Consider the following 12,529-nt stretch of genomic DNA (forward strand, 5'->3'; position numbering starts at 1 on the left):
AAAATAATCGCCTAAGTCAGTTTTCAGTGATTTCCAGGTTTTTGTCTACATCAGTTTTTAATACGTGACGCTCATTTTTGTAGAGTTTCCTTCGTCATTCAGGGTCTGAGTGTTCTAGAATTGGCGTTTTCATTTCTGCCTAAATATTAAGCCAAATGAGATAATGACGGTTCTTTTCCTGTTTCCTGTAAAGTAGAAAATATTGACTTAGGCGGTTTGCTTACGAAGGTGACGATGTGTTATATGATTTATATAAATATTTGCAAGAGTATTGTCATGTATTATATAATTATAATGAAAAATAGGAAAAGTATTAAAATTATGACGATGATGAAGCTACTAACTTACAATATATTTTCTTTTAGCAAGTTCCTGATTATTACAACATAGTTAATCACCCAATGGACTTATCAACGATTCGGGATAATCTTCGACAAAAGAAATACCAAAGCAGAGAAGAGTTCCTTTCAGACATATCACAAATCGTTGAAAACTCAAAATTGTACAATGGTTAGTGTATTCTTGTTTTGAATATTTGTAAATACTTATAAGCATATGTTTTCTAGTTATCACCTGCCTCTAGAAATGCAATGATGTTCTTATTATTGTCTGTTACCAAGCTATTTCAAAAACATATTGATATTGTCATCAAATTCATGTGAGAATATCCCTACACTCATATAAATCTATCCATATTATTTTGAGCAACAGACAAAAAGGGTTAAGCTGATTTTTGGGTAAAATACAGTGATGTAAGTGAGGGCAAAGGAATGATTAAAACTGATTGACCAAATGATTTTAGGTGGCCATATTGAGCAACCCATCTGCTTGTTTTGGGCAGACCATAAGACTGTGATTGCTTCCACTAATGTTTTTGTGCTTCCCAAAAGTGGTCTGAATCCTTTCTGCTAAACCTCAAACCTAAACTCTGACCAACTGGCCTGTTCACAGTGAACTGTTGTTGATGCTTATTAGTACTAATTACTAACTAAAGGGGAGCATATCCCCGGGAGCATGTCACTTCACTCACTCACTGCCTCCAACCCCAACAATCTTGCTTTGGAAGACCGTTGTGAGTGAAGGCAGCGAGTGAGTGAAGCGACGTGCCACCTGGCAGACTCTTCTCATCAGTTAGTTATCAAAAATTAGTGTCACGCAGGAGTGTGCTGTAATCAATATTGGTGGACCACGGAGGATTTGATTAGATCAACATTGACCGTCATTTAAGGGTTAAAGATATGTGGCCACATGCATCTTCTAAGCAGCTTAGTTTTTTTTCCAGAATCTGTGAAATAGCGCTTCAACCAGTCACTTGCCACTACTTATTTTGTTCTAAATTTGTGTATCTTCATATCATCAGTCTTTTACTTATACATGCATGATATCATCATTCATTACAATATTTTCCTCTATTGTTTTCTTGTTTTCAACAGGTGTAAAAAGCACACTTACTGTGACAGCACAAAAGATGCTGGAATTGTGTATTGATAGATTTGCTGAGAAGGAAGAGAGACTAATGAGGTTGGAAAAAGCAATCAACCCTCTCCTTGATGATGATGACCAGGTAAATATGGTTGAATAATCTAACATTTGAAAAATCATTCTTTATATTATATTTATATTTATTGCTACTTATAGTGAAAAATTTTCAGTTTTGGTTATAATGATGTATTCATTTGGTATTCAAGTTGTTTGCCTAAAAACACCCTGAGTCACATCCAACTAACCATCCTTGACATTTTTTCCCAATGTAAGCAAGATTGACTTCTTATGCAACATATCCACTTTTACATTATATATCAATAACAGACCTGTAATACATCAGTAGCAGATGTATAATTTTGTTTGTTTGAAATAGAGGTTGTGTTATTCAGGCAGTTTCTCCATTGTTGCATAGAACATTAATTACAGTCTAAGAATATTCAATTAATGTTTTTTCTTGAATTATGCAGGTGGCGTTTGATTACATCCTGGACAATATTGTAAACCAGAAGCTGTTCTCCATGCAAGAATCGTGGCCTTTTATGAAACCTGTAAATAAGAAGAATGTAAAAGATTATTATGAAATCATTCAGAGCCCAATGGATCTCTCCACTATTGCCAAAAAAGTCAAAAGTGAGTATTTTTTAAAACGCGTGCGCGAAAATCGGGATGGTAAGAATTTAGGACTTAGCATGAAACTTGAGGATCGCGAAACTCGGATAGCGCGAAACTCAAGAGGGTACTGTTTATATGTGAAATTGCTCTTTTTTTTTTTTTTTTTTTTTTTTTTTTTCCCAATTCTAGAGGCCTTTTTGGGGGAAGCACCAAGCATTCATGGAAATTCATTATTTGCCGGGGTCTGTGTTCCCTAACCCCTGCGAATAATGGATGAGAGGTGTAGATTGTATATAATTAGTGCTTAAAACTTTCCATGTACATAATATTATCCTCTATATACTAATTTTCATAATTATTATTTCAGATCACAAGTACCATAGTAGAGCAGAGTTCATGCATGACATGGAACTTATTTCAACAAACAGTATCAGATATAATGGGCAAGATTCTGCTTTCACTCAAAAGGCTGAGATTCTTCTTCAAGTTACCAAGGACAGTTTGGCTGAAGTAAGTATTATATAATTTTGCATCATATTCATGGCTAGGAAACTATCATAATCTAAGATTTTATGTGAACAGGAAACCCTCCTCATTCAATCGTTTGTTATTCAACATTTTGCTCTTTCATCATTTCAAAATGGGTCATTTATGGTCTCACCTCCCAGATGGGGGGAGGCAGTTGTTGAGGCAGCCATAATGAAATTTGACAAATAAATTGAGGAAGTGATGTGTCTGAAGCTTGTACATTGTGTGGTGTGGAAAGCAAGAGAATTTGTCTTTAGAGAGCATGCTGAACTACTCAGGTGTTAATGAGACAATAGAGAAACGGAAAGTGAGAACATGGGAGGGTCTTTGATAGGCTTGCAGCATCCCCTCACCTATCGTATATATCTCACCGGGAGTAGCTTACACCCGATTTGCCAGCTGTCTGACTGCCTACCCCCTGTAAACAAAGGATACATTGTGTAAATGATGATGACATAGCATATACTTTCACATTTTTGTTTTCAACTTGCTAATCTTTGTACTGATTCGGAGCATATTTACACATTGTGGAACATTGTATTGGATAACCTTTCCTTATCTGATGGTGAATTTTTAGTTTCTCAAGCTCTGTCCTCTCCACCCTGAATCTCGGGAAATTTGAAGTTAGTGATAATAATATTGATCGCTAATCTATTCAATTTTTCATTTCAGTATGAGGCTCACCTGGATGCCTTGGAGAAAAAGATCACTCTTGCCCAAGAACGTGCATTAGAACAAGCTGAAACAGACTCTTTGTGCACCTCCCTTGGCCCTGATGATGATACAAATTACACATTTGCTGAGCCAGAGCAAGACAACCCTGACCACAACATGGGCTCACCATCAGAACATCTCCTAAACTACTCAGGTAGGAATGTCATAAATTATGATCAATTGTTTATGAGTATTAGCATATTCATACACTGCTCTGTATTGCACTATATGCTTGCATGTTGTGATACACTTTCCTGGGTTATATATTGTTTTCTACACCATTTAATTTTGTATAGCGCCAAAATAATAATGAAAATGAGAGCTACACATTACAGGAAACTTGATATTAAAAGTAAGTCTGCATTATTAAGCATTTTTATTACTTTTAAGGGCCTAGTTCTTAAGACAGGGATTTGGAATACATTTATTAATATTTCCTGAAGTTGCAAGAGGCAACTAAGACATTTAGCTCTTTGAATTTGGCAAGATAAAAGTGGAGATGAGACCTCATAGTTAATTTTGACCGGAAGACTCGTCAGAATGGTCAAATGACTTTTCTGTCTCCCCATCCTGCCTCTTAAGTACTCATTGGAGGATCCTCCAGAACTGCAGGGTTTTCCAGAGAGCTAAGTTCTTTGCAACTAATCATAAGCTTGTTGCTGCAACACTCAAGCTTCATGTCAGGTCAAGAAAATTCTGAAAAGTTACAATCTTGTCTTCCTTCTTGAGAGATTGAAAGGTCTGGTACAGTGTGTGATAATGGGAATGCAGTGACAGTCTCAAGTCAGTTCAGTGTGTTCAGCACTCTTGAGGGTCCTGTAAACTGTGTGACACCTTCAAACATGAAACTCTTCTTGCTGCAAAGGAGTGCATTGGAGAGTGCCCTAGATCTAGGAGTGAATTAGTCTCAAAGGAGATGTGGAGAATACAGAGCTGATTCGCATTGCCAAGCTTGCTGGGAATTGAGACCAGTATAGGGTTCTGTCAGATAGGATTAGAGGTTTCCTGAGGAGAGACAAGGAGAGGTATGTCAGGAATCTCGCTGAGGATATTGAGGGCTGTCTCAATGCAAATGATCTCCAACCTGCTTACTCAACACATGCCACTCATGATTGCTTGCGCTCACGACTTGGGATTTGAATATTATTCGTGTTTGGATTATTGGTTTTATTTTATTTCCTCTTTATATTCTTCAGTTGGTTAACTTGCTTTTAATGGTGTTTATGACTCCTGGCCATGCATACAGGAAATGGAATAGATGATTATGACCGATGAAAATGGAAATATATTCTAAATCTGCATACCAGTGAGTAGATGACACTTAATGATTACCACCCTCTTTTTTTTTAATCAGGTGATGAAGATGATGAGCATGTGAATGTTGTGGATGGGGAGGAAGAGGATATGATGCAGACACCTAAAAGACGCCGCCTTCAGCAAGAGCAAAGGAACGTGTTGGAAGAAGGTAAGTTGTGACATATACAGTAGAACCTCCACTTAGCACATTTCTTTTTATGGATTTCTGGATAATGCATTTAGCTAGGTTGATGAGAAAAAGACAAAAAGGATGTACAAGGAGCTAAGTATGTAAAGGACAAAAATGGAGAACTCAAGGTGGTGGAGATAGAAGTGAGAGAAAGATGCAGAGAATATTTTGAAAGACTGCTGAATGTATAAAAAATAACAGTAAACTTGAGGCGGTTGAAATGGTGGAAGGTTCAGCTGAAAATTTATCAGAGAAAGAGGTAGAAAGAGTAGTGACGAGAATGAACTATGGAAAGGCACCAGATCCATTGGGTGTAAGTAGTGATATCTTAAGAGAAGGACAGATATCAGGAAACTTTTAGGAGGCAGTAAATCTTAAACAACAACAACCACATTGCTAATAAAACTAAAAGATAAGCCAAGGAATATCCATTTCAAAATTTATGTTCTCATTCCATATTTCTTAAACTTTTAGTGCACTAGTGTACTAATAAATACCTTACCATTCTCACCTGTTCTACTTTCTCATCCCCTATTTTTAATGATGAATAATTTTGGCAGATCTTGAGTTTAGTGATGACGAAGAAGACTATGGAATGCATCATCATCATCAACAGCAACAGCAGCAGCAGCAGCAGGTGGAAATGTCTGGGGCAGAAATGGTAGAGGCTGGCATGATACTTGAAAATCAGTATGGCTCTCATCAGCAGGGGCCTGATGAAACTCAAGGAGCAGCAGAGGCCATGGTTCAGCTCTCAGCCCAGTACTCATACTATCAGGTGAGTTAAAATGTGTACACAGCCACACCCCACCCTACTACATCTTGAACTGGTTCCAGAAGCTGTGATGTAACCCGTTTTTTTATGTAAACTGAACAGAGTGCCTTAAAATGACCAAAAATACTATAAAATTAGCCATAAGACACCATAAATCTATTGTGTAGATATGTAAATGCCATACCATAGACATTTGTAACAAACTAACATACTTATAATAGCAAGTGATCTGTTCGCCACCCTATTTTAAGAAATTAGTTGAAAAATATTGAAAATATGTTAAACACACTGGCTTTATTTTATTTTTTTCACGAATTTAAATGTCCCACCGAGCATAATAAGTGGGCGTGGCGAGCCAGTCCTAATGTGGGTGGCAGGAATCGTTTTGTTACATTATTTTTGATAAATATGATCAAATAATCACATACAAATATATTCTCGTGCAACTTGCAACCTCTCCCTGGACCACCGCGACTTTCCTGCCTCCCACTTGGATGAACTGGTGCCTGAGGGAAGACTGCCTTGTTTACACCACAGTCTTCCTTCATGAGCTCTTGCTGAGGCATTAGAGCATTAACTGTTGCCCTGAAGCCTTTCACTGACAGCATGTCAAAGCAGAAACAACATGTGGAGAAGAACTGCTGAAAGGCAACTTATGCAAGGGAAAAAGCAAATAACAGATATGTGCTAACACTTTCAAGTTTAAGCGCCTCGTCACCACAAGATCCCTGACCACCACCACACCCACCAAACCAATTGCTGCATTCAAAACAAGAACTGGCGAATTGAGAAGCCCAAACCCACAACAAACACAGACACACACACACACACACACACACACACACACACACACACACACACACACACACACACACACACACACACGGGCCCTGACAAAAACAACGTTGAGGCGGCGTTGATGCAAAGGCCACAATGCCGACACTCACCATCACCATCACCTTCATCAGCCGCCCACCAGCTGCTCGGGCCCAGCACGCGGCCAGGGCCGTGTGCACACATGCGCTTGGCCTCCCGGATGGGTGGCCAAACGCAAGATGTTGATGGTTTTCAATTTTCCCCATTAGAATAATGGTTCAAAGTTTGCGATTTCAACGTTTCCGACCCGCAATGTCGACCTATTTATCGCAAACTTGGAGACAGAGTTGTATTTGTATGTCCCTGGGCATAAGCAGTTTTTCGCTTTGTGACCAAATCTTCATCTCTTATCTCTTCCAAAAGAACAGCACTTTTAAAAACTAGATGGAAAGAAAACACAATATCATAAGTATTTATTGTGAAGATTAGAGCAATGATAGTTACATTATGTATGGTCAGAGGCATTACAGATTCTACTCCATAAAGCTAATATATATGATATTCATCTATCCCTCCCAGGGTGAAACAGGGGAGTACAATCCCGAAGGTTTGGGGGCTGAAGGTAACATGGAGGTTGATGCCAGCTATGATCCTTCAGTGGAGTTTCTTGGAGGCATGATGCCTTCTCAGGTAAGTTTATATATATACTGTATTTTGTGGCGTGTAACGCGCTCTGGCGTATACTGCGCACCCTAAGCTTTAAGATAACATTTTTTGAAAAAAATATTCAGTGCTTAAAATGCTCAGGAATATTTACGGTTAAACGGCGCTAGGCTTTTCCCTGGTTCTCTCCCACATACTTCCTTTCTTTCTTCTCCCTCTCCGTTCCCGTATTTTTCTCCTTCCTTCTTATTTCTTTCTTTTCCTTTCCCCTCCCTCCCAGTTTTTCTCTTTTAATCTCTTTTCCTCTCACTCGCACCTTTTCTCTCTCCCTCTTTACTCACCTTTACCTGACTCTCTCTCTCTCTCTCTCTCTCTCTCTCTCTCTCTCTCTCTCTCTCTCTCTCTCTCTCTCTCTCTCTCTCTCTCTCTCTCTCTCTCTCTCTCTCTCTCTCTCTCTCTCTCTCTCTCTCTCTCTCTCTCTCTCTCTCTCTCTCTCTCTCTCTCTCTCTCTCTCTCTCTCTCTCTCTATCTCTCTCTCTCTCTCTCTCTCTCTCTCTCTCTCTCTCTCTCTCTCTCTCTCTCTCTCTCTCTCTCTCTATCTCTCTATCTCTCTCTCTCTATCTCTCTCTCTCTCTCTCTCTCTCTCTCTCTCTCTCTCTCTCTCTCTCTCTCTCTCTCTCTCTCTCTCTCTCTCTCTCTCTCTTAAACTTGGAAAACTTGGGTCTTTTTTTTTTTTTTTTTTTTTCCACTAAGGTCAGGCTGGTGATTTCCTTACTACTGTTGTAATTTTTTTTCCTTTCCTTCAGGCACATGATGACACTACCATCAACAATGACTTAGCTGTGTCTGACTCTGATGATGAAGCTTCCCGTCAGGTAGAGAATCCACAAGTGGAAAATCAACTCCCTGAAGAAGAGGATGACAAAGATGCATTGTGGTTTTAAGCCAACTCATATTTTATATTGATATTAAGTCATAAATAAACTATTCTATATCATGAAAGAATATATTGTCAATTGTTTCCTTTTCCTTTTTTTTTATAAAAGTTTTCAGGAAAATATAATGTCTGAGATTTTTCTTGCACTGCCCATGTAGAATAACATCTAGGCCCCCCCCCCCAATTTATATATATATATATATATATATATATATATATATATATATATATATATATATATATATATATATATATATATATATATATATATATATATATATATAAAAAGAAATTAAAGAAATAAAACCAAAATTGCAGTGGTACATTATTTTTAATATTTAGTGTGACCTCCATGGTCCTTCAGGACAGCCTCCGCATGCCTAGGCATGGAATCAGACAGCTTTTGACAAAAACCCAGGAGTAAGTGATGGATTCAGAGCTACCAGTGAGGCGTGGCACTGGTGACGTGTCCATGTTCTCCGGCTTCCTCTTCATGTAACCCCACATTTGCTCAATAGGGTTAAGGAGAGCGTCTGCTGCGGATTTAAAAAAAAATAAAAAAAATAAAAAAATAAAATCACCAAAATTAACCTCCTTACATTTTTCTGGGTTTCCGTTAAACTATTCTATTACCCTTAACTAATTCCTCCACTTCCTTCCCCTTAGTTTTAGTTAAGCCCTGCACATTTAATACTTTCACTGCTGCAAATACTTCCCCCTCCCCTTTTCTTTCCCCTCTAGCCCCATCTCAATCCCTACCTTGATGCTCTGCCACCCTCACAACCCTGCCTTTCTTTATTATCCATTTACCTCCCTCCCTCCTTTTCTCTTGTAGTTCTTCCCTTAGTACTGCATCTTCTTCTCTTTGTTATATCTACACCAATCTTGATGTTTGTTATCTCTTTCTCTCGTACATAACTCAGCGCTTTACACTCCTCCATTCTCCTTTGTTGTTTTACTTGCAACAATAAACTATCAATCAATCAATCAATCCTCTCTTAATCACTCTCCACTTTGCGTACACGTCACTCGGACAAGCAACTAGTGGCCGCTCTCTCCCTCTCCCTCTCCCTCCCAGCCTGTACATCTTTTCTACCTGTGCTCCTTCCACTCCAAGCTTGTCCCTGAACACACACTCACACAGCTCTTTATCCTCCATCTCCCTTTCTCTTGCATCATCGTTATTGCTTTCCCTGACATTAAACATGATCACATTCTTCTTTATTGTCTCTCTTTCCTCCCTTTCTTCCAGGTTCTCAAACACTCTCTGTCACTCTCCTCACCATCTCTTTCGCCCTCACTTTCTCTTCAAAACTCTCAGCTCTCTTTCAATTTATTTCAGAAGATCCCCACAAAAATATCGTTCGTTAAATGTAAATAACTCCTTAGCTTTTTATCGTAGAGCAATTCTGAGGGTACCATTCGATTCGGCGGATTTTTCTGCATGAGGTAAGTGCCCATTTCAAAGGGTAGACTAAAAACTAAGCGAGAAAAATCAACTTTTCTAATTCTGCGCAAGAGGGACCATACCCCCTAGCTCCGTTAATTTTGCCCGGAGCGTCGATTTGAGGCCAGGAGCGGTCTCCTCTACAGAAGATGAAATGCCTCTGGGAAATAAATACCTAAAAAAAGGAATAGAAGCGTTTTTTTCTGAATCAAAAAAAATCCCCGAAGAATATGCAAATATACCCGTTATTTTGTATATTAGAGCAATTCTGAGTGTGCCATTCGATTCGTCGGAGTTTTCTGCATCGATTAGGTACCCTTTGCAAAGTACAGAGTAAAAACTAAGCGAGAAAAACCACATTTTCCTTACATTTCGACACAACACCCAAACTTATGAATTGCTGTTTTCTTGCCCTAACCTATACTTCACCAGGGAAAGATCTTCTTCCTCTTGTGGCCTCTCAACAACACCCCATCTTATGATATGCTATTCATTTTATGGCAGCACCTTAACCTAACCTAGCCCGATTTCAACCCTGATTTTCAACAGCAACGCATAAGATGGGGTGTTGTTGAGAGGCCACAAGAGGAGGAGGAAGAAGACCTTTCCTTAGTGAAATCGAGTTGTTAGAGTAAGAAAACAGTAATTCATAAGACTGGGTGTTGAGTGATGAGTCCACAGGAGTAGGAGGAAGAAGACCTTGCTGCGTGATGCAATGGTTACCGTGTATAGCTCCGTTATAATGCCACAAGAGGAGGAAGAAGACCTTTCCTTAGTGAAATCGAGTCAGGTTAGGGTAAGAAAACAGCAATTCATAAGACTGGGTGTTGAGTGATGAGTCCACAGGAGTAGGATGGAGAAGACCTTGCTGCGTGATGCAATGGTTACCGTGTATAGTTCCGTTATAATGCCACAAGAGGAGGAAGAAGACCTTTCCTTAGTGAAATCGAGTTGTTAGAGTAAGAAAACAGTAATTCATAAGACTGGGTGTTGAGTGATGAGTCCACAAGAGTAGGAGGAAGAAGACCTTGCTGCGTGATGCATTGGTTACCGTGTATAGCTCCCTTATAATGCCACAAGAGGAAGAAGAAGACCTAGATGGTAGAACTCGGTAATAGGTCATGTGGGGTGTCGAATAGCGGGTAAATGGGTCGATAAATGGCATAGTAATGGTCAGAGAGAGGGCGGAAGTTAATTCGACGACGTGATTTTGGAAGATTTTTTTTTTTCATGTTTCTAGACCGGAAAGTACCACCTTATGGAAAATTTGACGAGGAATTCAATTTTGGTCTGGGATTTGCTCTACGCTTAAAGTTTCGAAATTATTCAAGACTTAATCCCGAAAGATTTTAGATGGCTTTACTAATTGGACTTTTTCAGTGCAAATAACTTGATCCTGACTAGAAAATCATGAGGAACACGATGGTTCTTTCAAAATTGAGATTCGGAGTGAATCTGGAATAAAACTTATTTTTTGCTTGTTTCTCGACCAAAAAGTGTCACCTGATGCAGAAGGAGATGGACAGAACCGTTGTGGTCTCGGACGAGCTCTACGACTAATAGGCTTTCGGAGTTACTCAAAATTTAATTCAGTTTGACTTAAACGGCTGCCCCGTCTTTACTATTGGGAAACTTTCAGTGCAAATAACTTGATCCTGACTAGAAAATGACTCGGAATACGATGGTGCTTTCAAAATTGGGATTCGAAATGGTTCTGGAATAAAAACCTTGTTGTATTTTTTTTCAGGACCGCGCAACGCCACTTGATGTAGAAGTTGACGAGGAAGTCACTGGTCGTCTCGGAATTTTGCTAGGAGCAATACTTTTGGAGTTATTCAACATTTAATCATAACATATTTTCATTATGGGAGGGGTTTCAGTATAACGATCGAAAAATCAATTTGTGCCTATTTCTTGACGGACTCAAGGACACCTAATGCAGAATCCTACGGCGACTTAAATGGTGGTCTCGGAATTGCACTGTGACATATACTTTCGGAGTTATTTAAGACTGAAAAACATAGCTTTTAAACGTTGGTAAAATGCAAATAATTTTGCTATTTTTTATTGTAGTGCTTCCTTATCATTTTCTACATGAGATGAAGTGCTTTATGGAAATAAATACTTTAAAGTAAAGGAATAACAGCGTTTTTTGATGTTATTCAAGAAATTCCGACAAAAATGGCGTACGTTAAATGCAAAAAACTCCGTTGCTTTTTATCGTAGAGCAATTCTGAGGGTACCATTCGATTCGGTGAACTTTTCCGCATGGGGCAGGTGCCCAATGCAAAGGGCAGACTAACAACTAAGCGAGAAAAATCAACATTTCTAATTTTTCGCAAGAGGATCCACATCCCCTAACTCCGTTAAGTTTGTTCGGAGCGTTGATTTGAGGCCATGAGCGGCTTCCTCATCATTTTCTACATAAGATGAAATGCCTATTAGAAAAAAACCTTAAAAATAAAGGAATGACAACATTTTATTTATTTATATAAAAATAGCCTAAAGAAGTCCATCGTAAAAATGCCAATAACTCCATTAGCGTTCATCGTAAAGCAATTCTGAGAGTACCACCGGATAGCAGATCGATCTCAGTGAAGAACCCCATTCATACTGATTCGAAAAGGGGCTGGATGTTCCTATCCGGAAAGGGAAAGGGGATCGATAGGACGGCAACAATTAGCCTGGTATTACACTGCAGTGCTTAGTGTGGCGGGCAAAGTACTCTCGCATTTCTTGCTGATGCGAATTCGACCTCATCTGGTAAAGATTCAGAGACCTGCGCAATCTGAATTCATGCCCGTTAAACCAACAACTGACCGGATCCTAGCGCTTCGCGTCCTTGTGGAACGCCAACTTGAGTTTCGACAGGGATCTCAAGAAGGCATTTGAATTAGTGCATCGTGAGGTGCTCTGGGACATTTTGCGGATCCCTAGGATTCCTGCAAGGTTTACTGACCTGATGACTGGCCTTAACTCTTGAATCTAGAGTGTTGTGAGGTGTGGAGGAGACATATCCGGCTTCTTTTGCGTTAATTCAGGCATGAGGCAGCGGTACCTTCTTGC

General features: G+C 39.3%; 1 protein-coding gene across 3 annotated transcripts in view; it reads left to right on the forward strand.

The window, feature by feature from the left end:
- LOC127006271 (transcription initiation factor TFIID subunit 1-like) overlaps positions 1 to 8,089 on the forward strand; it is a 32,074-nt gene extending 23,985 nt beyond the window's left edge. For all 3 annotated transcript variants that reach the window (XM_050875916.1, XM_050875918.1, XM_050875917.1), the window contains exons 26-34: positions 366 to 510; positions 1,434 to 1,564; positions 1,953 to 2,115; positions 2,465 to 2,607; positions 3,298 to 3,493; positions 4,694 to 4,804; positions 5,386 to 5,603; positions 6,996 to 7,106; positions 7,886 to 8,089. In XM_050875916.1, the coding sequence (XP_050731873.1) occupies positions 366 to 510; positions 1,434 to 1,564; positions 1,953 to 2,115; positions 2,465 to 2,607; positions 3,298 to 3,493; positions 4,694 to 4,804; positions 5,386 to 5,603; positions 6,996 to 7,106; positions 7,886 to 8,023 (1,356 nt within the window). In that variant the 3' untranslated portion in view covers positions 8,024 to 8,089. The remainder of the gene's footprint in view (positions 1 to 365; positions 511 to 1,433; positions 1,565 to 1,952; positions 2,116 to 2,464; positions 2,608 to 3,297; positions 3,494 to 4,693; positions 4,805 to 5,385; positions 5,604 to 6,995; positions 7,107 to 7,885) is intronic.
- The last annotated feature ends 4,440 nt before the right edge of the window (positions 8,090 to 12,529 follow it).

The sequence above is a fragment of the Eriocheir sinensis genome, chromosome 32, assembly GCF_024679095.1.
Source record: "Eriocheir sinensis breed Jianghai 21 chromosome 32, ASM2467909v1, whole genome shotgun sequence".
NCBI lineage: Eukaryota > Metazoa > Arthropoda > Malacostraca > Decapoda > Varunidae > Eriocheir > Eriocheir sinensis.